The following is a 24,108-nucleotide window of genomic DNA, read 5'->3' on the forward strand; positions in this document are numbered from 1 at the left end:
AGATATGATGGGAGTGTGAGGGGAGGATTTAATGTTTTGGACAAGTAGTAACTTTGCCTTTCACTTTCTGTTGGGCTGTCTCAGGTCTTCCCCATAGATGCATAGCTTTTTCAGTCAGCCAGGGATGTGTGAAGACCTCATCTCAACACTTCCATGACTCTCATTTCCAGAATCTCCCTATTAAATCCCTGGCTGATCTGCTGCTATGGCCTAGTATTAAAAATAGCAACCAAGCTGGCAACCAAGAAGACTGGAGGTTTGGGCAACTGTTCCTTTTTATTTCATATCTAGGGAGATCACTGGATCCTTCCCTCCCTCCCTCTCTCCTTCCTTCTCTCTCTCTCTCTCTCCTTCCTTCTCTCTCTCTCTCATTTGAGATAAGTGAAATAGAAGATAAGGTAGAAGGAGTCAGAAAGAGAAAATGGAAGCAAGAGTAAGGGAGAGTGAGGAGCAAGGAAACCAGAGGGAAGCAGAGGCACAGAAGAAGAGAGAGGAAATTGTGCCAAGGAAAGGAGAAATTATGGTTGATGCCATTTGGCTGTAGTTAAAAGTAAAACTTGATATGGTGCTTTAAAAAAATAAAGCAGTAATTTTCTCTTATTTTAGAGGGGGGAAAGCAGGAATGGTAAAAGAAGAGATGTCCAGATGAATGGAAGAATCAGAAAAAGGGGGAAGGTGAATTTTGTTTTTCTCCTCGAGTGCCTAGGCTTGGCAACCAGCACTCTCTAACATTATGTTGCTCCCACAGGTGGAGAGTTAAAGCAAATGTCTCCCAGTTTGTGGTGACAGACACAAAATATATAGATCCCAAATACCCCAGAAAGCTTGGGCCTCTACTCAATTCCAACCATGTGTTTGACTGAATAAATTATATTTTATCTTTACTATGAGATGCTATATAACCATTAAAAAGAATGAATTGGAGGTATGCCAGCTGTCCTAGAAGGTTTTTCATGAGATGTTGGCTGAGACAAGCAAGAAGAGCGACAAGTGCGAAACTCCGTCTCACAAAAAAATTAAAATAAAATAAAATTAGTGTAATTAAAATTCTTTGTATCATTAAAATTCAGGCAACTCAGGCTCTGTCACAGTACAAGGTTAAGCCATTAGGTCATTCTTGAGTCCAATGGCTCACAACGGGGACTGGTGGTGGCACTCTGGCTTCTCTGGGTGGAGACCAGGGACACTGCTGAACATCCTCCAAAGCACAGGATGGCCCCACAGCCAAGACTCTTGTGGCCCAGAGTATCAGCAATGTTGAGGCTGTGAGATCCTGCTCTCACCCAGGCCTGCTTCCCAAAGCCCTTTAAGTCCTGAAGGGAGAAGACAGCAGGCTGCCTTCTTTCTGTTATTTAAATCCCACTTAACTCCCTCTTAGAGCATGTTCTTCTCCCTTTAAGACTAGCCTGGGGGCTGCGCGCAGTGGCTCACGCCTGTAATCCCAGCACATTGGGAGGCTGAGGTGAGTGGATCACCTGAGGTCAGGAATTCGAGACCAGGCTGGCCAACATGGTGAAACCCCATCTCTACTAAAAATGCAAAAATGAGCTGGGCATGGTGGCGGGCACCTGTAGTCCCAGCTAATCGGGAGGCTGGGGCATGAGAATAGCTTGAACCCAGGAGGCAGAGGTTACAGTGAGCTCAGATTGAGCCACTGCACTATAGCCTAGGTGATAAAGCAAGACTTAGTCTCAAAAAAAAAGAAAGAAAGAAAGAAAGAAAGAAAGAAACTAGCCTGGGTAACATGGTGAAACTCCATTTCTACCAAAAAAAAAAAAAAAAAAGGAAAAAAGAAAAGAAAAAAAATTAGCTGGGTGTGGTGGTGCGTGCCTGTAGTCCCAGCTACTTGGGAGGTTGAGGCTGCAGTGAGCCATGATTATGTCACTGCACTCCAGCCTGGGCAACAGAAGAGACCCTGTCTCAAAAAAACAAAACAAAACAAACAAACAAAAAAAACCCAGTACAGTGGCTCATGCCTGTAATCCCAGCACTTTGGGAGGCCGAGGCAGGCGGATTGCCTGAGGTCAAGAGTTCAAGACCAGCCTGGTCAACATAGTGAAACCCTGTCTGTTACTAAAAATACAAAAATTAGCTGGGCGTGGTGGTGGACACCTGTAATCCCAGCTACTCAGGAGGCTGAGGCAGGAGAATCTCTTGAACCCAGTAGGCAGACATTGCAGTGAGCTGAGATCGTGCCACTGTACTCCAGCCTGGGAGACAGAGCAAGACTCCGTCTCAAAACATAAAAAAAAAAAAAAGGAAAAGAAACTCCTCACTCTCACCAGTCTTCTCCTTCCCCAGCCCCATCTACATGTGGTAGAGACGAGCCAGGGCTGGTCTTAAAGGGAGAAGAACATGCTGTAAGAGGAAGTAAGTGAGATTTCAATAACAAAGAAAGAAGGCAGCTTGTTCTCTTCTCTCTTCAGGACTAAAGGGCTTTGGGAAGCAGGCCTGGGTGAGAGCAGGATCTCACAGCCTCGGCATTGCTGATACTCTGGGCCACAGGGGTCTTGGTTATGGGGCTGTCCTGTGCATTGCAGGGTGTCCAGCAGGCAGCCACCAGTCGATTTCATATTTCTACAGGTTTGCCTTTCAATTCATAAATTGAATTATATAATATGTGGCCTTTTGTGACTGGCCCTTTCTGTTGGCATGATATTTCCCAGGTTTCTCCATGTTGTAAGCATGAATCACCACTGAGTCCTTTTAGTGGCTGAATGGTATTTCGTTGTGTGGGTAGACCACATATACTGGTTGCTAGGGCTGGTAACACAGTACCACAGACTGGGCAGATTAAACAATCATTTACATTCTCAGTTCTGGAGGCCTCTGTCCTTGGCTTGGAGATGGCCATCTTCTCTCAGTGTCCTCACGTGGTCATCCTCTTGTGTGTCTGTGTTCTTATGACAACATTACTCATACTGCATTTGGGCCCCACCCTAATGATCTCATTTTAATTTAATTACTTCTTTAAAGATCTTATCTCGAAAGAGTCACATCCTGAGGTACTGGGAGTTAAGACTTCAACATTTGAATTTGGAGAGAGCACACTCAGCCCATAACACCCAGTCCTCTGCTCCCTGAAAATCCATGTCCTTCTCATATGCAAAATACACTCATCCCCATCCCAACAGTGCCAAAAGTCTTAATCCAGACCAGCATCAACTGTAAGTCCAAAATCTCATGTAAGTATTGTCTAAAGCAGGTATGGGTGAGATTTGAGGTACGGTTCATCCTGAGGCAAAATTCTTCTCCAGCTGTGAACCTTTACGACCAGACAAGAAATTATCTGCTTCCCAAATAGGACAGGCAGAGCACAGACATTTCTAGTTTAAAAGCGGGACATTGGAAAGAAGAAAGTGGTCATGGATCTCCTGTCCTGGAACCTGGTAGGGCAAATTTCATTCGATTTTTTTTTTTTTTGAGATGGAGTTTCACCCTTGTCGCCCAGGCTGGAGTGCAATGGCGCGATCTTGGCTCACTTCAACCTCTGCCTCCTGGGTTCAAGTGATTCTCCTGCCTCAGCCTCCCAAGTAGCTGAGATTACAGGCATGAGCCACCATGCAAGGCAATTTTTTGTATTTTTAGTAGAGACGGGATTTCACCATGTTGCCCAGTCTGGTCTCCAACTCCTGATCTCAGGTCATCCACCTGCCTCAGCTTCCCAAAGTGTTGGGATTACAGGCGTGAGCCACCATGACCAGCCCAATTCCAAGGCTTGAGAATAATCCTCTTTGGCTCAGTGTTCTGTTGTCTGGGTCCACAGGGTGGCCCTGCCTTCCAGGGCCATCACCCTGATTCCTCTACCCTAAATGGTGGCCCCACCCCTTGGTCCTAGGCTGGGGCATCCTGGCCTGCTGAAAACAAGGAAATGGCACCAGTCCTGCCCCTGAATCTGTGTGCCCTGGGCCCAAGGTGGCAGTAGCAACCTGGCAGTTCTCTGAACTAGCTTCAGGGTCATTCTTCTCTTTCCTTTAAGGATAACTCATGATCACAGCCATATCGCTGTACTGGCTGGTCCTGCAGAATTCCAGAAGTCTGACAATCTTCCTTCATTTCTTCCTATTTCTGTCTCCTTTGGTCCAAACTGGCAATGTCTGCTGCTATAAATTCTCAAAGACCTTGTTGGCCTCCTATGCAATCCATAGGGGGTGAGGCCATTTGACAAGAGGGCCCTCCACAGATGTTCCTGGGAAAACTACATCTCTGTTCCCGACTTGCTGAGTTGGTTGACTGTATCCATGCGTCACATTGGTCATCTTTTCAGATGGGGGTTCAGCCACACCCTTGGTCTTTCCTCCAGAATGTGCTTTCTCATTTTTTGTAGAATGGATAGACTGAGAATTTTCCAAAAGTTTTGGTTCCTTTTTTTCTAAAAATTCCTTTTTTAGTTTATCTCTCTCCTCTCATATTTTACTATGAGCAGCAAGAAGAAATCAGGCCACCTTCAGTACTTCGCTTAGAAATCTCCTCAGCTAAATATCCAAGTTCATCATTTATAAGTTCTGCTTTCCATGAAACATGAAAATCAAATTCAACAAATTTATTTGCCACTTTATAACAAGGTCCATCTTTCTTCTAGTTTCTAATACCATGTTCCTCATTTCTGTCCAAGATCTCACCAGAAGTACCTTTAACATTCATATTTCAACCAACATGCTGTTCCTGATGATACATGTATTCTCTAAGATGATAGATGCATTTTCTTTTTCTTTTTCTTTTTTGTGGAGATGGAGTCTCTCTCTGTTGCCCAGGCTGGAGTGCAGTGGCATGATCTTGGCTCACTGCAACCTCTGCCCCCCGGCTCAAGCAATTATCCTGCCTCAGTTCCCCGAGTAGCTGGGACTACAGGTGCATGCCACCACACCTGACTAATTTTTGTATTTTAGTAGAGATGGGGTTTCACCATGTTGGCCAGGCTGGTCTCAAACTCCTGACCTCAGGTGATCCACCTGTCTTGGCCTCCCAAAGTGCTGCGATTACAGGTGCGAGCCACGGTGCCTGGCTGATAGGTGCTTTCTCTACAGCTCTGTTCTTTCTTTCTCAGTCCTCACTGGAATCACCTTTAAAGTCCACATTTCTGTTGTTTTTTTTTTTTTTCCTTTGAGTCTCGCTCTATTGCCCAGGCTGGAGTGCTGAGGTGGTGCTATCTCAGCTCACTGCAACCTCTGCCTCTCAGGTTCAAACAATTCTTCTGCCTCAGCCTCCTGAGTAGCTGGGATTACAGGTGCACGCCATCACGCCCGGCTAATTTTTGTATTTTTAGTGGAGATGGGGAGTCACCATGTTGCCCAGGCTGGTCTCGAACTCCTGACCTCAAATGATCCACCTGCCTCAGACTTCCAAAGCGCTGGGATTACAGGCGTGAGCCACAGCGCCCAGCTAATGTCCACATTTCTATCAACAGTCTCTTTAAGGCAATTTAGGCCTTTTCCAACATGCACCTCCAAACTCTTCCAGCCCTTACTCACTGTTGAGTTCCAAAGCCACATCTGCTCACCAGCACCCTATTTCTTGGTACCCAAATCTGTACTGGTTGTCAGGGCTGCTGTAACAAAGGCCCACAGACTGGAGGACTTAAACCACAGCCATTTATCTTCTAACAGTTCTGGAAGCTAGAAGTCTGAGACCAATGCGTTGGCAGAATGGGTTTCTTCTGAGGCCTCTCTCCTGGGCTTGCAGATGACCGCCTTCGCCCTGTGTCTTCAGATAGTCTTCTTTCTGTGTGTGTCTGTGTCTAAAGTTCCTTTTTTTTTCCGACAGAGGTTCGCTCTTGTTGCTCAGGATGGAGTGCAGTGGCACAATCTCGGCTCACTGCAACCTCTGCCTCCTGGGTTCAAGTGATTCTCCTGCTTCAGCCTCCTGAGTAGCTGGGATTTCAGGTGTCCGCAACCATGCCTGGCTAATTTTTTGTATTTTTAGTAGAGACGGGGTTTTACCATGTTGGCCAGGCTGGTCTGGAACTCCTGAGCTCAGGTGATCCACCTGCCTCGGCCTCCCAAAGTGCTGGGATTACGGGAGCCATGAACATGAACATGTTCAATTAACATGAACAATTAACACTTACATTTCCTTTTATAGATTTAATTACTAAATCACTATGAAAAATAACTCTCAGGTGTATAACAAGCTACAAATATTTCAACAACCTTACTAAGTTTTTTTACTTTTTATTTCTGTGACAGTTTTTCCGGATGGCTCTGAACCCTAAGATGGTTCTCCGTACTTTCTTGCCATTACTCTTCTACTTAAAAAAAAACCCACCATATAATTTACATACCGTAAAATTTATCCTTTTAAGGTGTTTAATTTGGTATTTTTTGGTTTACAAACAGTTGTGCAACCATTATTGCTATCTAATTTTATATAAAATTACAACTATTCAATTTTAAAATGCTTTTACCAACCCCCAAAGAAATCTCATACACATTGATAGTCATTCCCATTTCCCACCAGCACTCCCATCCCCTGGCAATCACTAATATGCTTTCCGTCTCTGTGGATTTGCCTAATTTAGACAGTTTATATAAATTAAATCATACAAGATGCAGCCTCTTTCCCTCAGCATAATGTTTTCAAGATTCATTCATGGTATAGCATGTATCAGCACTTCATTCCTTTATTTATTTATTTATTTATTTAAGACAGAGTCTCGCTCTGTCACCCAGGCTGGAGTGCAGTGGGGCGATCTCTGCTCACTGCAAGCTCCACCTTCGCAGTTCACGCCATTCTCCTGCCTCAGCCTCCCAAGTAGCTGGGACTACAGGCACCTGCCACCATGCCCGGCTAATTTTTTGTATTTTTAGTAGAAATGGGGTTTCACCGTGTTAGCCAGGAAGGTCTTGATTTCCTGACCTCGTGATCCACCCACCTCGGCATTTCATCTCATAATCACACCTGGGATTACAGGTGTGAGCCACCGCCCCTGGCTCCTTTATTTATTTATTTATTTATTTTTGAGACAGAATCTGGCTCTGTTGCCCAGGCTAGAGTGCAATGGTGTGGTCTTGGCTCACTGCAACCTCTACCTCCCGGGTTCAAGCGATTCTCCTGCCTCAGCCTCCCGAGTAGTTGGGATTACAGGTGCTCGCCAGTATGCCTGGCTAATTTTTATATTTATAGTAGAGATGGGGTTTCACCATATTGGCCAGGCTGATCTCGAACTGGTGACCTCGTGATCTACCTGCCTTGACCTCCCAAAGTGCTCGGATTACAGGTGTGGGCCACCATACCCGGCCACTTCATTCCTTTTTATGGCCAAATAATATTCCATCGTATGGATGTGTCACATTTTGTTTATTCACTTGTTAGTAGATGGACGTTTGAATTGTTATGAATAATGATGCTGTGAACAACGGCATGTTTTTGTGTGTACAGATGTTTTCATTTCTCTTGGATATGCAGTAGTCTCCCCTTATCCATGGATTTGCTTTCTGCAGTTTCAGTTACCTGCAGTCAACTGTGGTCCAAAACCATTAAATCGAAACTTCAAGAAACAAATAATTTAGAAATTTTAAATTGCACACCATTCTGAGTAGCATAAGGAAATTTCATGCCATCCCACCCTGGATATGACTCATCGCTTTCTCCAGCATAACCATTAGTTACTTAGTAAGCTGTCTGGATTATCAGGTTGACTGTCATGGTATCATAGTGCTTGTGTTCATGTAACCCTTATTTTACCTAATGGCTCCAAAATGAAAAAGTAGTGATGCTGGCAGTTTGAATATGCCAAAGAGAAGTTGTCAAGTGTTTTGTTTAAGTGGAAACATGAAAGTTCTTAATAACGAAAGAAAAAAATAGTATGCTGAGGTTGCTAAGATCTACAGTAAAAATGAATCTTCATCCATGAAATTGTGAGCAGTATATTGTTGTAATTGTTCTAGTACACATATAGTTCTAATATAGTCCTACTATTATTGTTAATCTCTTACTATACCTAATTTATATAAGCTTTATCATAGGTATATGCATCTAGGAAAAAACATAGTGTATATAAGGTTTGGAACTAACTATCCATGGTTTTAGCATCCACTGGGGGTCTTGGAACATATCCCCTGCAGATAAAGGGTGATGACTGTATACCTAGGAGTGGAATACTTGGTCAGATGGTAACTCTTGGTCAGTTTCTCAGTTTGAGAAACTGTCAGACTTTTCAAAAGTGGCTAGACCCTTTCACCATCCCACCAGCAATGTATTAGAGTTCCAGTTTCTTCATATCTTTGCCAATACTTGTTATGTCTTTTTTCATTTAGCCATTCTAGTGGGTATGAAATGGCATTCTGTTGTTTTGTTTCCCTAATGATTAGTGATGTTGAGCATCTTTTCATGTGCTTATTGGGCACATGGAGAAATGCCTACTCAAATACATTGCCCATTTTAATTGGATTACTTGTCTATTATTGAGTTGTAATAGTTCTTTATTCTAGATACAGGTTTCTTATCAGATATATTATTTGCAAATATTTTCTCCCATTCTGTGAGTTGTCTTTTCTTGATGCTGTCCTTGAAGCACAGAAGCTTGTAATTTTGATGAAGTCCAATTTATCTGTTTTTTTCTTTTGTTTGTGCTTTTGATGTTATATCCAAGAAACCACTGCTTAACCGAAGGTCAGAAAACTCACTTCTATGTTTTCTTCTAAGAATTGTAGTTTTAGCTCTGATATTTATGTTTCTGATCTATTTATTTTTTGAGACTGAATTTTGCTCTTCTCTCCCAGGCTGGAGTGCAATGGCGTGATCTCAGCTCACTGCCTCCTATGTTCAAGCGATTCTCCCGCCTCAGCCTTCTGAGGAGCTGGGATTACAGGCATGCGCCACCACACCTGGCTAATTTTGTATTTTTAATAGAGACAAAGTTTCACCATGTTGGCCAGGCTGGTCTAGAACTGCTAACCTCAGGTGATTGAGCCTTGGCTTCCCAAAGTGCTGGGATTACAGGTGTGAACCACTGCACCTGACCTCTGATCTATTTTGACTTAACTTTTGTATATGGTGTGAGGTAGGAATCCAAATTTATTCTTTCACATGTGAATATCCAAGTGTCCCAGCCATTTGTTAATAAGACTATTCTTTTTCCCTATTGAATTGTCTTGGCATCTTGTCTATCCTTCTACTCTTAAAAGTAGATTTCATCAACTTTTTACAGAAGGACCTTGCCTATAACCAGCTCAAACTGTGAATCAGAAGACTGATTAATTAAACTATAATGATTCATATAAAAATACTTTACTAGAGTATACAGAGAACACTCATAACAGTGAAAACAAAGGGGGGATTCTTATTCAGCCTGGAGGAAATTGGAGAAAGATTATAGAGGGTAGTGTCATGAAAGTTTCCTGGAAAAACACACAGGCGTTAGTCAGGTAGTGTGGGCAGAGTTCTAGTCAGAGCAAATAACACATGCAAAGGCTGAGAAGCAGTTGCAGCCAATCGTCCATATGGTGGGAGTGAATTAGATAATGTCACTTACTTTCTTTACCCTACATCATTTCCACCTTCCTTAACAAGCAAAACCACATATAATTCTCTTGCATGGATAGAATGCATTAAATCTTAAAATTTTGTTAGACTGGGACTGACCAAAAGAATATACTTAAAAGTAAAATCAAACAGACATTATGGTCCTATGTGCCCAAGAGTCTCAGGGAAAGGACAGAAACCAGCTCACACATGGGCCTGAGGAAGGCTGAGTTAGAAAAGACTTAAGTCAACTGTTATCTTAGTTTCAGTACATTCTATTTCCTACATCTTCCTAAAGGAAATCGAATTCCTAAATTTTCCTTTAAGGAGGAATATAGTCACGTAATAGAATATGAACTATGTAGTGTCAGACCTAAGTTTAATCCTGGTTTTGCCACTTTTACTGGTAAGACCTTGGACAAGTTCTCTAATGTCTCTGAATCTCAGTACTCCTCCTTCTAAAACAGGGACATTAATACCACCTTGGAGGGATCCTGTGAGGCTTACCTGAAAATGTCTAGCAGCTGACTAGAATACATGTTTAATAAGTGTTAGCTTCCTCTCTAGTCTGGTGCTCGTACACTATTCCCGCAATAATAGGGGAGAGACTTGGGCTTCTCTCCTAGAAGAATATATTTTGACCTAAAGTTGCTGTTCTTTGCTTTTGAGTAGCTGACCCTAAATGGGCAGAATTACTGTTTAACATCACATAATCCTAGAGAGGGCAGTGGCTGAGCATAACTTTTTAATGGGAATGAGACGTGTGTTTGGTCAGTAAGGAAGTAGGTTATAGGGTGATCATAGAATATTATTTTCATTGTTTTTGTACATTCTGAATCTGTCCTTGCTGGCACGAACTCTCAAGGTGGCTTCTGGTCTGGGTTTGCTTTGGAATACAGCCAAACCTACCTGACTCAGCTTTTTGTAACTCTGCAAATAACAAGGTTAATACCTCTTCGCGTTCTATTAGATGCTTAGTAACAATGCAGGGGAAGCAGAGGGTTCCATGTTGAAAGTCCTCCATTGCTCACAGGTGGATGTGACTGTGGCCACAGTCCTGAACTTCAGTTAAGTCACGTCCCTGCTCTACAGTGTGCTCAGGGGCCTGAGGAGGTCCAGAGTCTATCCCTGTCTTTAGAATTTGACAGCTACTGCCATCATTGTTATTTCCTATATGGCAGGTTCTTTGGAACAGCACGGTCAGAAGGAGTAAGACCAGAAAGAGTCTGAAGCTTGTTCTGGCACGATTTCACCATGATATGGAACACAATTACTATGAAAAAGAACTCTGTTACCTCCCAGCTCATTTTGGTTCCTGAGCAGAAGATAGTCTCAGCCCTGCTGTCTCTCTCTTTCTAAAATTTTCCATATGAGCCAATTAAATATAGCATTCTTCTGGGTGCTAAGGAAATAATATAATGGATAATGATAAAATGAATAGTTTTATCTGCAAGGAGTTTATAATCTAGTAGAGAGCTGTATACAGTCAGGTGCTACATAATGACATTTTGGTTAATAACAGACGGCATATATGATGGTGGCCCCATATGATTATAATACCTTTTTTTTTCTTTTTTTTTGAGATAAGGTCTTACTCTGTCACCCAGGCTGGAGTGCAGTGGCATGATCTCAACTCACTGCAACCTCCATCCCCAGGGTTCAAGTGATCCTCCTGCCTCAGCTTCCTGAGTAGCTGGGACTACAGGTGTGCACCACCACGCTTGGCTAATTATTTTATTTTTGAAGCAGAGTTTCGCTCTTGTTGCCCAGGCTAGAGTGCAATGGCGCGATCTCAGCTCACGGCAACCTCCGCCTCCCAGGTTAAAGCTATTCTCCTGTCTCAGCCTCCCGAGTAGCTGGGATTACAGGCATGCACCACCACGCCTGGCTAATTTTGTAATTTTAGTAGAGGTGGGGTTTCTCCATGTTGGTCAGGCTGGTCTCGAACTCCCGACCTCACGTGATCTGCCCACCTCCGCCTCCCAAAGTGCTGGGATTACAGGTGTAAGCCACTGCGCCTGGCCACAATACCGTATGTTTAATGCATGTTTTCCATGTTTAGATACACACATACTTACCACTGTGCTATAACTGCCTACAGTGTGTGGTACGGTAACGTGCTGTACAGGTTGGAAGTCAATTCTTGGAAAAAGTGCTCACGCCTACAGACTCCCTTCAGCATCTGCTCACAGTGTGGATGCTCAGTACTGACAGTATACACCGCATAGCCTAGATGTGTAGTAGGCTATGCCATCTGGGTTTGTGTAAGTACACTCTAGGATGTCCACACAACAAAATCGCCTAACGACCCATTTCTCAGAACATGTCCCTGTCGTTAAGCGCCACATGATAATACTTGTGAAAGATTGATTGTCCTGGGACGTACTGGTAGCAGTCCTAGCACATAGCATACAAAGTGGGTAACTCTCACCTGAGAAACTGGGTAGGCCTCACAGAGGGGGAGGCATTTGATCTGGGCCTTTCTTCAAACTGTCATGAAAATTAGGCAGTTTTGCTGGATCCTGAATTTGAGATTGAAAAACAAATTGGACTAAATTCTATTTTCTCACTATCTAACAAGAACACTGGCCACTGAGTCAGAATACCTGGGTCCTAGCCTGAATGCTGCTAGGAATTCACTCTGTGACCTTGAGCAAGACACGGCCTCTCAGGGTCCTAATTTTCTTTTCTTTTTTTTTTTTGTGACAGAGTCTTGCCGTGTCCCCCAGGCTGGAGTGCAGTGGCACGATCTCGGCTCACTGCAACCTCCACCTCCCGGGTTCACACCATTCTCCAGCCTCAGCCTCCTGAGTAGCTGGGACTACAGACGCCCGCCACCACACCCAGCTAATTTTTTGTATTTTTAGTAGAGATGGGGTTTCACCGTGTTAGCCAGGATGGTCTCGATCTCCTGACCTCATGATCCGCCAGCCTCGGCCTCCCAAAGTGCTGGGATTACAGGCGTGAGCCACTGTACCCGGCCTCTTTATTTGTTAAATAGGGAGTTTGGAAGAGGGACTTTCCATGGCTCTTCCAAATTCTGAAATCCCTTTATGTCTTTGCTCCTCATTAATACATCACAAAAACGAAATGCAGAAGTTGGAGCAAGTTTTAGTCATGGAGAAGGGAGGATGAAACTAAGGCTATGGCTATTACCTACAAAGAAGCAATTACCTGTTGCCACCTCAGCATACATTAGAGTGAAAGGACATCTCTGGACTTCAAAGGTGGGCTTAGTTTTCAAACAACCAAAAAAAAAAAAAAAACACCTTACATATATTTCAGTAATTAACACTATCCTTAACTCAGCCATGGGAAAGAATACATTTAGTTCAGAATTCTCTTTCTGGGTGCTCAAGGAAAATAATAATGGAAAGATCTCTCCAAAGTCATGGAGTCAAATTTCTGAGATGCCAGGCCACTAAGGAACATTTCTTCAAGGCTTGGGCTCTCTGCCTTCTCCACCTCTTAGAAAAACTGCTCAAGCTTACAGACAGACTCCTTCCTTCCTTCCCTCAGCATCCACTGCCAGTGGGCTTGTTCAGCACTGACATTAGTGAACAGGCAGAGGCTGGGCCTTCCACTTTACTCAACAATCCTCCTTGCATAAGCCCTTACTTCCATTTCCTCTTCCCCTTGCAAGAACTCTCATGCACACCCATGGATTAATCACCACTTGCACACTGGTGACTCCCACAACTTCATCTCTAGCTCTGACCTTGTCTCTAAGTCTCAGACTCATAGATCCAACAACCTGCTGAATAGACAGACATGCACATAAACATACAGATGTTTCTTAGACATTTCAAGTCAGTATGTCCAAGACTGAATTCACCATCTTTTTTCCCCACCAAATTGGCTTCTCTTCTCACATCCCAAACTTGGGTAATGGCTTAACGTGCAGTCACCCAGAAAGCCGGAATCCTGGGAGTCATTCTGGACTCTTCTCCCTTCACCATTGCCCCCAAAGACACCAAAATTCTGCTAAATTTGCTTCCCCAAGTATCCTGGTATTTTCTCTTTCCCTTCTGTGCCTGCAGCAATGATCTCATTTGGGCTCTTGTTGTCTTTTTCCTAAACACTGCGAGGCCTCTAGTCCTGCTGTCCATGAATTCTTCTTCCACCCCGCAGCCAGTCATCCACCTTCCATGTACATCTGACTACCCTACTGGAGGACGGAAAATGTTCCATTGGCTAACCAGCAGCCTGTGGAGGGGTCCACGTCCCCTTGCATTGTGTATACCTGAATATGGCTCCTCTCCAGCGTCACCTCCCAATTCTTCCCACCGTCAACCTGACAGTGTCCCCTTTGCTCATGTCGTCCCCTCTAAATTGCATGTCCTTTTCATTCCTCTTACCTGGTTTCTGTTTTTAGGCCTTATCTCCTCCAGGAAGCCTCTGTGAGTCTCCAGGCTGGGCTAAGTGCCCCACCTCTGTGTTTTCAAAGGACCTTATACATACCATGATTTTTATCACTTACCATGTTATATTAAAATTATATAGTGACATATGTCTTGCCCATTAGTCTACAGAATCTTCAAGAGCAGAGACCTTATCATCTCCATCATAAACCAGCACAAGCTTGATATATAATAATAGTTCTTAAACTGAACTGAACTGATGCAGCTTAGCCTTAATCTTGAATCAAGAGAACACCATCTCCTAAATCTAGCGATTGGTAAAATTGTTGGTACCATCACTACTTTCATACAATTCTTAGAGCTAGGTAAGTCCTTTGATTTCTACTACTGTGTCTCACAGACTAGCATATGTGCGAATCCTCTCCCCCCAGATGATATCTGAAATCACAAGATGAACATAATCCTGGAGTATCAATTTCACCTGAAGATTCTGGAAAAATGATTTTCATTTTAAAACAGATACAGACATATTTTGGAGTAGCATAAATTTTTTAGTATTAAGAGAGACTGCACTTATGCCAGGCTGTTCTCAGCCAAGTCTCCAGGTCCCTGGGAGTTTAGATTCTATTGTTAGTGCTGATGATTGAGAAACACTAATCTACAGATCACTGTTTTGCACTGTAGTTTAGTTACTGTTCTAAAGCCTCCCATAGGGAAATAAACAGCCCCAGTGAGACCAAAGCAGGAGCTATCTCAGTAATGGCCAGAAGAGAGAGACCTTCATCATGGGTCTGAGTTAGGTTTGAAAAGATGTCTGTCTGATTGACAGGTAGGTATTCTGAAATTAGCACAACAATGTGCTTTGTATAATGTATAAAATATGCCAGATTGTAGATCAATGTAGGGGAGGAGGCAGAAAAATGACCATTAGAACAGATCAAAGAGAAGCTCTGGATCAAAGTGGAGGCTGATCAAAGACACTGGAAGGAAGGGAAGGGCACTACAGACAAGGGATGGAACATGAGGAAAAAAATAATCCAAACTGAACTGTGGCTCAGGAGGGACTCGATGCAGGGTGATTGGTGATAACCTAAGAAATAATTAGATATTTAGTAAGGTGATATGGGAGTTTTCAATCCTGGAACTTCTACTTAGAGTCCTAGTAGTTAGAGATCTTTCAAGTTTGTTTTCTTATAGCTATTCCATCGGATTTGAGAATGAGGTAGCATCATCCAAGAGGTGGTGACATAAAAAGACATGAGAGAAACAGAGGAAATAGCAAGGGGACAGGTAGGAAGGGCCAGTTTAAAACAGATAATAGGGTCAATTTAAGTCAACTAACATTTATCAAGCGCTTATTATGCATAAGGCACTATTCTGGGTGATGGAGTTGCAGAGGTGACAAGCCTGGGCCCGTGCTGTCAGGGAGTTTGCAGGCTTTTTTGAAGTCGTCTAAGAAGGAAAAGCTAACAGCAAAAAATCCAGGGTCTAATGGGCAGGCTTTCCAAGTGAGAGGCCTTAGGAAGCTAAAGCAGGAACCATTCCTATCAAACGTAGTATCTGTTCCCTTCACGTGATCTAAACCTTTCCCAGGAAAAAAAAAAAAAAAAAGATGAATCTGCTCCAAGTTTTGATGATCACTGTGGGGCTGTACAAGAGAAAAATTGCATGGATTTGGAGGGTGACCTTCAAGGGCAGAAATTCTGTCCCAAATTCTAGAGGTATTAGCAAAATGTTTTCCCAATATAATCCATATTTTGCAAATGGTTATCAAAAAGTAAATTAGTTGTACATGTATTCAAAGAGTTTTCATTCCCTAGTATCTCAGAGCTTTTTCAATAGAAAAGAAAACATGGAGAACATCAGCAACTTCAAAGTGTAGGCAGAGTCAAGGACACATTTCCCATTTTGAATCCTAGACCTCCACCTATCCACCTTACAACAAGAACCTCTGCTATTAAGCAGATGACATAATAAATACATCTAAGTTATTATGTGACTTTTCTCAAACAGGAATAAATGGCTAGAAATGAGATATTTCTACAGAGAAATCCATTATATGTACTAGAAAGCACTAGAGACAGACGATGATAAGCCATCAAAAAGGCTTTCTCTGCCTAACCACCCTACAATGAAGCCAGCCAACCTACAAACCATGCTCACAGATGACGCGCACCATCCCTAAACATGTATAAAGCTTCCAACGTGAAAGGCAGGCCAAAAGCAACATTAAAAGTCACTTTGAAAATAGACACAGACATTGTAGGTAGCTGAAGAAAACTTTTAAAATGTAGAAAAAGTACTGAGTTAATATTCTCAGAGAAATAAGAGAAGAAACTTTAAAATGTGAAAAAAAGTACTGAGTTAATATTCTCAGAGAAATAAGAGAAGATACTGCATTCATGAAATGAGAACAGGATACTGTAAAAACCATTTAGAAGACCACACCTCTCGCCAATAAAAGCTCCTGATAATTAAAAATGCAATGGTAGAATGTAAACATTTAATAGCAGTGTTGGAAGATTTATTAGAACTAAAAAACATGGGATTTTTTTAAAATAAAAAAGATAAAATTACAAGACAAATCCAAGAGATCCCATTTTCAGATTCAGTCTAAGTAAGTTTCAGAAAGAAAGAACGACAAAATTATTAACAGAAGAAAACTACTCAGAACTGAAGAATGTAATTTTTGGATTGAAAAGGCCTATAAAATACCTAGGACAGTGACTGATACCTCCCTGTATCTCCCCGCCAAAAAACCCCACCCCAACATTAAATAACAAAATCATAAAATATCAGAATATAAACAACAAAGAAAACCCTACAAATGCCCAGAGATTAAAACAAAATACAAGGGATCAGGAATTAGAATGGCATCAGCTTCTCAACAGCACCATAAGAAAGTAGAATAAAATAGAGCAATGTTTTCAAAGTTCGGACAGGAAATGATTTCTGATTAATATCCCATACCCAGCCAAACCAGCAATCAAGTGTGAAGGAAGAAAAGTGACATCTTAAATTGGCACAAGCTCAAAAAGCAACCGCGTCTTATGGGGCCTGAATCTTAGACACTTTTGGGAGCCTTAAGAAAAAGGGGTAAAATTACAAAAATTGTACATAATTGGGTATGAAAGTACATATGTATTCCACAAGAGATGGCCTAGACAGAAAAAAAAAAAAGCGTGTATGTATGTATGTATTTAGAATAAGAAAATAAATCACAACAGACAGGGACCGTGGAGGTTCTAGACTCTGTCTTTTCAGATGTGCTTAGAAAATTTACCCCAAATGCTTCTTGATGGCAGCCTGGCTTTTCCTCTCCACTCAACAGCTCTATGCAGTTAGCAGCACTCAGAGGGCCCCCAAGAGTTTCCTTGGCTCCAGGAAATGACTTCTTGGAGATGAGTTCTGAAACAAACAACTAAAGAAAATGTAGCAATTCCACCCCATTCCATGGGGTGGGGGGAAAGACTCGTCAAGAAGGGAAATGTAAAGATCATGGTGTATCATGTGCCTTAGTTGGGAATAATATACGTACCAAACATTGACATATAAAAAATTTAGGATATAACCATATTGGGAACTTAAAAGAAAGGGATGTGAAGGTGAGAGGGAGGGTAGGGGTGTAAAGGAGCGAAACCCTCATCCTTCTTGGTAGGATGTCAATAGATGTCATCCAGAACCGGAAAAGAGAAGAAGAAATGGCCCGTATTTGCATGCTATTTAGGATATGGTAATATCAGAAAAACACAACCCAAAGCATTGAAAGTAATTGCCACTAGGGTTCTATACTCAGTATTAACTCAATAAAAACCTTCTACAACGAATGACTTCTAAGACTATACATTGATTTATGTTGACCAAAGTAGAAAATTAAAAAATAAAGTAATAACCTCAAGAGGAGTGAGGCAAAAAGCTAACGGAAATAAAATAAAGGCACTTCTGCTAAACTACCCGACATTCGGTGTTTCTCAAAATGTATTCCCGCAACCACCTGCCCTCAGATGACCTGGCGTGCCAGTCCATAATGGAGATTTATAGACCCAGCCCAGACCTACATAATCAGCAGTTCTCAGAGTGGTCCTTGCACTCTACCATTTAAAAAAGTTCCTCTAGACCCACTGCATTACCCATTGCTTTTTAGTAAAACAAACAAAAAACCAAAACAAATAACAACCTATTTAGAGACAGGATCTACGACTCATAAAACACACTATGGCAGATGCTGCTAGCTGCCTACCCAATGTTCATTCTCCCCCCTGCCTTATTAACAAAATTCGTATTTTGTTATTATTATTATTTTTTGAGATGGAGTTTCGCTCTTGTTGTCCAGGCTGAAGTGCAAGTGGCATGATCTCGGCTCACTGCAACCTCTGCCTCCTGGGTTCAAGTGATTCTCCTGCCTCAGCCTCCTGAGTAGCTGGGACTATAGGCGCCTGCTAGCACGCCTGGCTGATTTTTTGTGTTTTTAGTAGAGATGGGGTTTCACCATGTTGGCAAGGCTGGCCTTGAACTCCTGACCTCAGGTGATCCACCCGCCTTGACCTCCCAAAGTGCTAGAATTACAGGCGTGAGCCACTGTGCCTGGCCCAAAATTCTTATTTTGATGTATTGGCAACGTGTCTGTCTAAAACACTAGATTCTCTCAGGTTCCCTCACCGTTAACAGTGTGTATGTGATATGGTTCTGGCCAATGACATGTAAGACGTCTTTTGGGGTGGGCTACCAGACAAGCTATTATTATTATTATTTATTATAAAGAAGGACAGGCCAGGCGCGGTGGCTCACATCTGTAATCCCAGCACTTTGGGAGGCTGAGGCAGGCAGATCACAAGGTCAGGAGTTCTCTACTAAAAATACAAAAAGTAGCTGGGTGTGGTGGTGCACGCCTAGTAATCCCAGCTACTCGGAGGCTGAGGCAAGATAATCACTTGAACCTAGGAAGCGGAGGTTGCAGTGAGCTGAGATCGTGCCACCGAGCGAGACTCCATCTCAAAAGAAAGGAAGAGATGAGAGACAGACAGAGAGAGAAAAGAAAAGAAAAGAAGAGAGAAAAGAAAAGAAAAGAAAAAAAAGACAAGACTCTTCTGGAGCATGCCTCTGCCCATCTTTCTGCTGCAACTTGGGGAAGTGAGGATGAGAGCTCCATGCTAAGGAGGGTGGTGTGGGAAGACACAAGGAGCCCGTCTCAGATGAGTTCATGTCAGAACCCCTTTCCCAGCCCCAGCCTTCTCACCTCCAGACTTCTTGTTCTCTGAGAAAAACAAACTCCTTACTTGTTTAAGCCACTGTAGTAGGGTTTTCTGTTCTTGTAGCTGAATGAACTTCTAATGACATCTCACACTTTTTCAGATGTTTATCTGACATATTGACCACATTTTATGTATGCCTGCTATGGGCACTGTGCTAGGAATAAGACAAGTAAAGCTCTGTTTGTCATGGAACCAGGAGAACAGTTAGAACAGAAGTTAGAACTTTAGCCACTATAATAACGGCTACAGTTAGAACAGAAGGTACATAGGCATTTCAGGCTGGGATTCAGGGAGGTTATGTTTGCTGTCACAGACCTCAAACCAAAAGAGTACATCAAAATAAGTCACTGGATTTATACATTTGGCAAATTCTCAAGGGACCACATGACAGAATGAGCAATAATCTGAACATTGTTTTTAGCTGTAATTCTCCAATGAAGTAGATTTGGGGGAGCAACATGAGGTACTTGCTTTATTTTTCTTAAATCTGGTTTTTTCTTTGAAAAACCACAAGATTGGACTTGACAATCTTTAAGGTTATACCCAGCTCTAAGATATTTTTGTAATTATATGGAACAAAGATGGGCATGAAATATACCAAACGAGAGTTTCTAAATTTAGATTCTGACAGTTCAAGTCAGAAAACATATTAAGTGTTCAGGAAAAACAAATCACAATCTTCCATCACAAAATTCAAGAAGAACAACAAAAACCACTCCAGAGGCAGCTGTGGTATTCTGGAAGGAATGCTGGTTTGAGTTCTGGCTCTGCCATTTAATTACTGGCTAACCCTGGACCACATACACTGTATCTCTGTTTCCATCTCCTCATTTTTGAAATACAGATTCTAATCTTACCTGAACAGTGCTGTTTACAAACATCGCCTTGTGCTCTATAAAGCCCCATTATGATTTCAACAACCAGCAAGATAATGGCTTCTGATATCTAAGTCCTGGCAAGGAGAATGCGGGTGTGTACCTTGATATATTCAGTTGAACTCTGCATCACATACAGAAGGCTGATAGACCTTTTAGCTTTCCTTTTTCCTCCAGCGGTGTAGTTTGTGGTCATTTAATTTTTACACAAGAGAACAGAAAAGAGAGATAAAATTCGCTAAAATTCAAATAGTCTCTTTGTGTTTGTTTCTAGCCTCAGTGAAGGTTTCAGGGAGAGGGCTGGCTGGTTAAAAGGGTAGAAGCTTAAGAGTTCAAAGAAAGTGTGAGGAGGACAGCACTCACCTGTGGCCTCTAATTGTTCATATTCAGTATGGTCTCATACTGGGAACAATCTAGTGTTTGTCTTATGATCTGTCTATAGAAACAAATATGGAATGTGTCTATAAGTACCATTAGTTGATGACACACTAGTGACTTTAATTCTCTTACAATAAAGTGTTTTGCAATAGCAAGGACTTTGGCTAGGGGAGTGACTCTGTGTGGTGAAACTGTCCTCACCCATTTTACATTTGAGGAAAAGAGATAATCTTTTGATTACACCCAACACAGGTAACATCTGTACTTTGCACAGCTAAGTATAGCAGCTGATGTTTCACTGAAGGTAGGGGGGAGATGAGAAACAGAAACAACTGGTGCCAAATGTGAGATTCAATAACTTCGCCTCGGCCATCACAACCAACATCAACCAGAAGGGTGCGGGAGGAACTCACGGAATAAATGGGAACAGGTGTGGCCTGAGGATAAGTAAGTGGGGGCACTGTTTCCATCTTCATGAAGATGTGAGAGGAAATCAAAGCTCTTTAAAAAGAAGGAAATGGAATGCTTGGCTCCTGTAATATCAGAACAAATAATGCACAGCCAGAGGTCATGCCTCACCTTCTGCTTATCTCAGGCACCTCCGCTTGTAAAATCAGTGGGCCATATTCAATAAAACCTTCATTTCAGTTCCATATCTTTTCCCAGAAACCCCAGGAACAGAGGGAGCCAATATTCTTATTAAACCAAGAAGCTCGCAGTCACGAAGAGCTAAGTCTGACGCCACTGGGCCCCTACCTAACCATGTGTGCTGATTCTTCCGTAACTTCCAACTGCACAACACCCAGGTTATACTGAAGATATTACACACCTGGTTAAAAACAGTACACATTTCTCATGAACAATAAGCCATCCTTTCTATAAAATGAGTGTAAAATTGCAGGTAAAATGCTGTAGGCAGGTCTATTTGGAAGGCTATGCCACCCTAGGAGACAAAAAGTTGCGGGAGGAGGAAAACGGCAGACACCGCAAAAAGCGGTTGAAGAGAACGTGAAAGAAGTGGCCATTTCTGCAACTTTTAGGAGAGCTACCCGCCCTCAAATTTTGAAAGGGTTTCTATTTCTTAAAGTGCTAGGTTTCCCTGGCTGAAACTCACATCTTTCTTCCCTCTAGGGCTGGATCTAAGCTTCAGAGGTTGTTTCTCTGGCCCTAGACAGGGCCACCCCCGCAAATTTCTCCCCCACTGCTTACATCCGCTTCCATTCATGGCTCCATTAACGGAAGCTAAGCACTGGCTCGGGGGACTTTATCCACCGCCCAGTGTTATTAGATTCCAGGCTTCCTGGACTCAGGAAAGGATCTGGCTTGTGTATTTGTGTATCGCAGCTAACAAGGAAAGGCAGTCGGGGTACCAGTGCCCAGAGCTATGTGAGCTGTGACTGGACACAGCTCAGGGGCCAGATGGCATCCCCGGGTCGCGCGTCCCCGGACTCACGGGGCAGACGGAGGTCCGGGGCTTCACACCCTCCCCTCACCCGGCAACGCGGCAGACCTGACTTGCGGGGGACTGAGCAATATTCATTCCAGGGCCGCGGCCAGCCGGACATAGGCACTCGGGGGCGGTGGAAGTAGTGTGCGCATTGGTTCCGCAGCCTGGAGGGGGCCCCAGGTGGGCTTCCGCGACACCAGGACCCTCCATCCCCTCCCGTCCTCCCCTAGCGGAGCCTCCATCCCTGTCCCAGAGCCCCTCCCAATCGGTATCCCCTCCCTGTCCGCGTCCCCTCTCCCGCAGGTCCCATGCGAGTCGGAACCTCCTCTCCATCACAGCCCCGCTCCTTGGCGGGGCTCCCTCTCCCTTCGAGCCCTCCTCCAGGTTCGAGCCCCCTGCGGGTACGGACGTCTAACCTGTGCCCAGCGTCTCGCAGCCGTCTGCAGCCCGCGCCGCGAGCCAAGTGCGTCCACCCAGAAGCAGGTGCAGCTCCAGTCCCGCCCCGCCCCGCCGCGCCCCGCCCCGCTCCACTCGGTCAGGCCTGGCAGCCGCCAGCCCCTTTCCACCCTTGACCGCCCTTCCCGGTCCCGGCCAGCGTGCGGGGCATCTGTCGTCAGGTCCGCACATCCTCCAGGCCCTTGACCTTCCCTTGGAGATGTCTCTGGCCCCGGGAACTCCCTAATCTGTGTACTTCAGGAGAGGCTGGTTCCTGAGTCACCCAGAAGGACTGCAACCAACCGGGACCTCCTGGGATGCAAAGAGATCGCAGGGCCTGGGAGGCGGCGAGGACTCTGAGCACAGGCTGTGGCTCCGAAGAGTGTTTGTTACCAAGCCAGGCAACCACTGCGAACACACCGGAGAAACAGCCACGGATCACCGTCCAGCAAAGGAAGAAGGCACCAACGGTCCATCAGGGACCACAACCCAGTTTTTCTAGTTTAAGTTTGGTGGCTAAGTTTGAATGTCACATAGTTCACTCATTCCTTCATTCATTCAACAAATCTGCCATGTTCCCATCTGATAACAGATCTGACAGGTGGGCACAGTTCTAGGTGCTGGCGATAGAGCTGAGAAGAAAACAAAGTCCCTGTCCCAGAGAAGGGGGCTTCCTGCTGAGGAGCGCATGACTTTCTTTGTGGTATTTTGCTGGGGCAGCAGGGTCCTCTTCTGTAAGCTACTGAGAGGTGAAGCCGGTTGGGTTTCTGGGTCGGATGGGGACTTGGAGAACTTTTCTGTCTAGCTAAAGGATTGTAAAAGCATCAATCAGCACTCTGTGTCTAGCTAAAGGTTTGTAAAGACACCAATCAGCACTCTGTAAAAATGCACCAATCAGTGCTCTGTGTCCAGCTAATTGGTGGGGACTTGGAGAACTTTTCTGTCTAGCTAAAGGTTTGTAAACACACCAATCAACCCTCTGTAAAAACGGACCAATCAACACTCTGTAAAATGGACCAATCAGCACTCTGTAAAATGGACCAATCAGCACTCTGTAAAATGGGCCAATCAGCAGGATGTGGGCGGGGCCAATAAGGGAATGAAAACTGGCCATTGGAGCCAGCTGCAACCCTATTCGGGTGTTTTTCCACCATGTGGAAGTTTTGTTCTTTTGCCGTTTGCAATAAATCTTGCTGCTGCTCACTTTTTAGGTGTAACACTTTTTTTTTTTGCTGCTGCTCACTTTTTAGGTGTAACTCACTTGTTAGCTGCTCACTTTATGAGCTGTAACACTCATGGTGAAGGTCTGCAGCTTCACTCCTGAAGCCAGCCAGACCAGGAACCCACCACAAGAAACAAACAACTCTGGAGCCGCCACCTTTAAGAGCTGTAACACTCACTGCAAAGGTCTGCGGCTTCACTCATGAAGTCGTGCATAGATCAGGAACCCAGTAGAAGGAAAAAACTCCAGACGCATCTGAACATCTGAAGGAACAAACTCCGGACACACCATCTTTAAAAAGTGTAACACTGCGAGGGTCCGCGGCTTCATTCTTGAAGTCAGCGGGACCAGGAACCCATCAGAGGGAACCAGTTCCGGACACACAGCCTCGTGGAATGGTTCTGCACGCTGTGTGTGTGTTTCCCGTCAACCCTGTGCACAATATTAAAAGAACACAAGCGCTAAGTCTCCCTCTCAGACCTGCTGGTAAGAATCCAGGGCTGATGCACCTATTAAAAGCTTCTCAGGAGACCTGGGGAAGTCGGGATTGAGAACCACGGGTCTAGATCTCTAAGATGCCTGGCAGCTTATCCCACTGTTGAGGGCACTGGCAATCAGGAAGGGCTTCATGGAAGAGATGTTTGTATTTGGGTTTTAAAGCAGGGCCACAGATAGA

The 24,108-nt window shown here is 43.8% G+C and overlaps 1 protein-coding gene across 1 annotated transcript in view; it reads right to left on the reverse strand.

Annotated features, from left to right (window-relative positions):
• PRSS3 (serine protease 3) overlaps positions 1–22,402 on the reverse strand; it is a 47,657-nt gene extending 25,255 nt beyond the window's left edge. Inside the window, 1 exon segment of the mRNA XM_054502811.1 lies at positions 22,192–22,402. Coding sequence (XP_054358786.1) covers positions 22,192–22,402 — 211 coding nt within the window.
• Between the last annotated feature and the right edge of the window lie 1,706 nt (positions 22,403–24,108).

The sequence above is a fragment of the Pongo pygmaeus genome, chromosome 13, assembly GCF_028885625.2.
Source record: "Pongo pygmaeus isolate AG05252 chromosome 13, NHGRI_mPonPyg2-v2.0_pri, whole genome shotgun sequence".
NCBI lineage: Eukaryota > Metazoa > Chordata > Mammalia > Primates > Hominidae > Pongo > Pongo pygmaeus.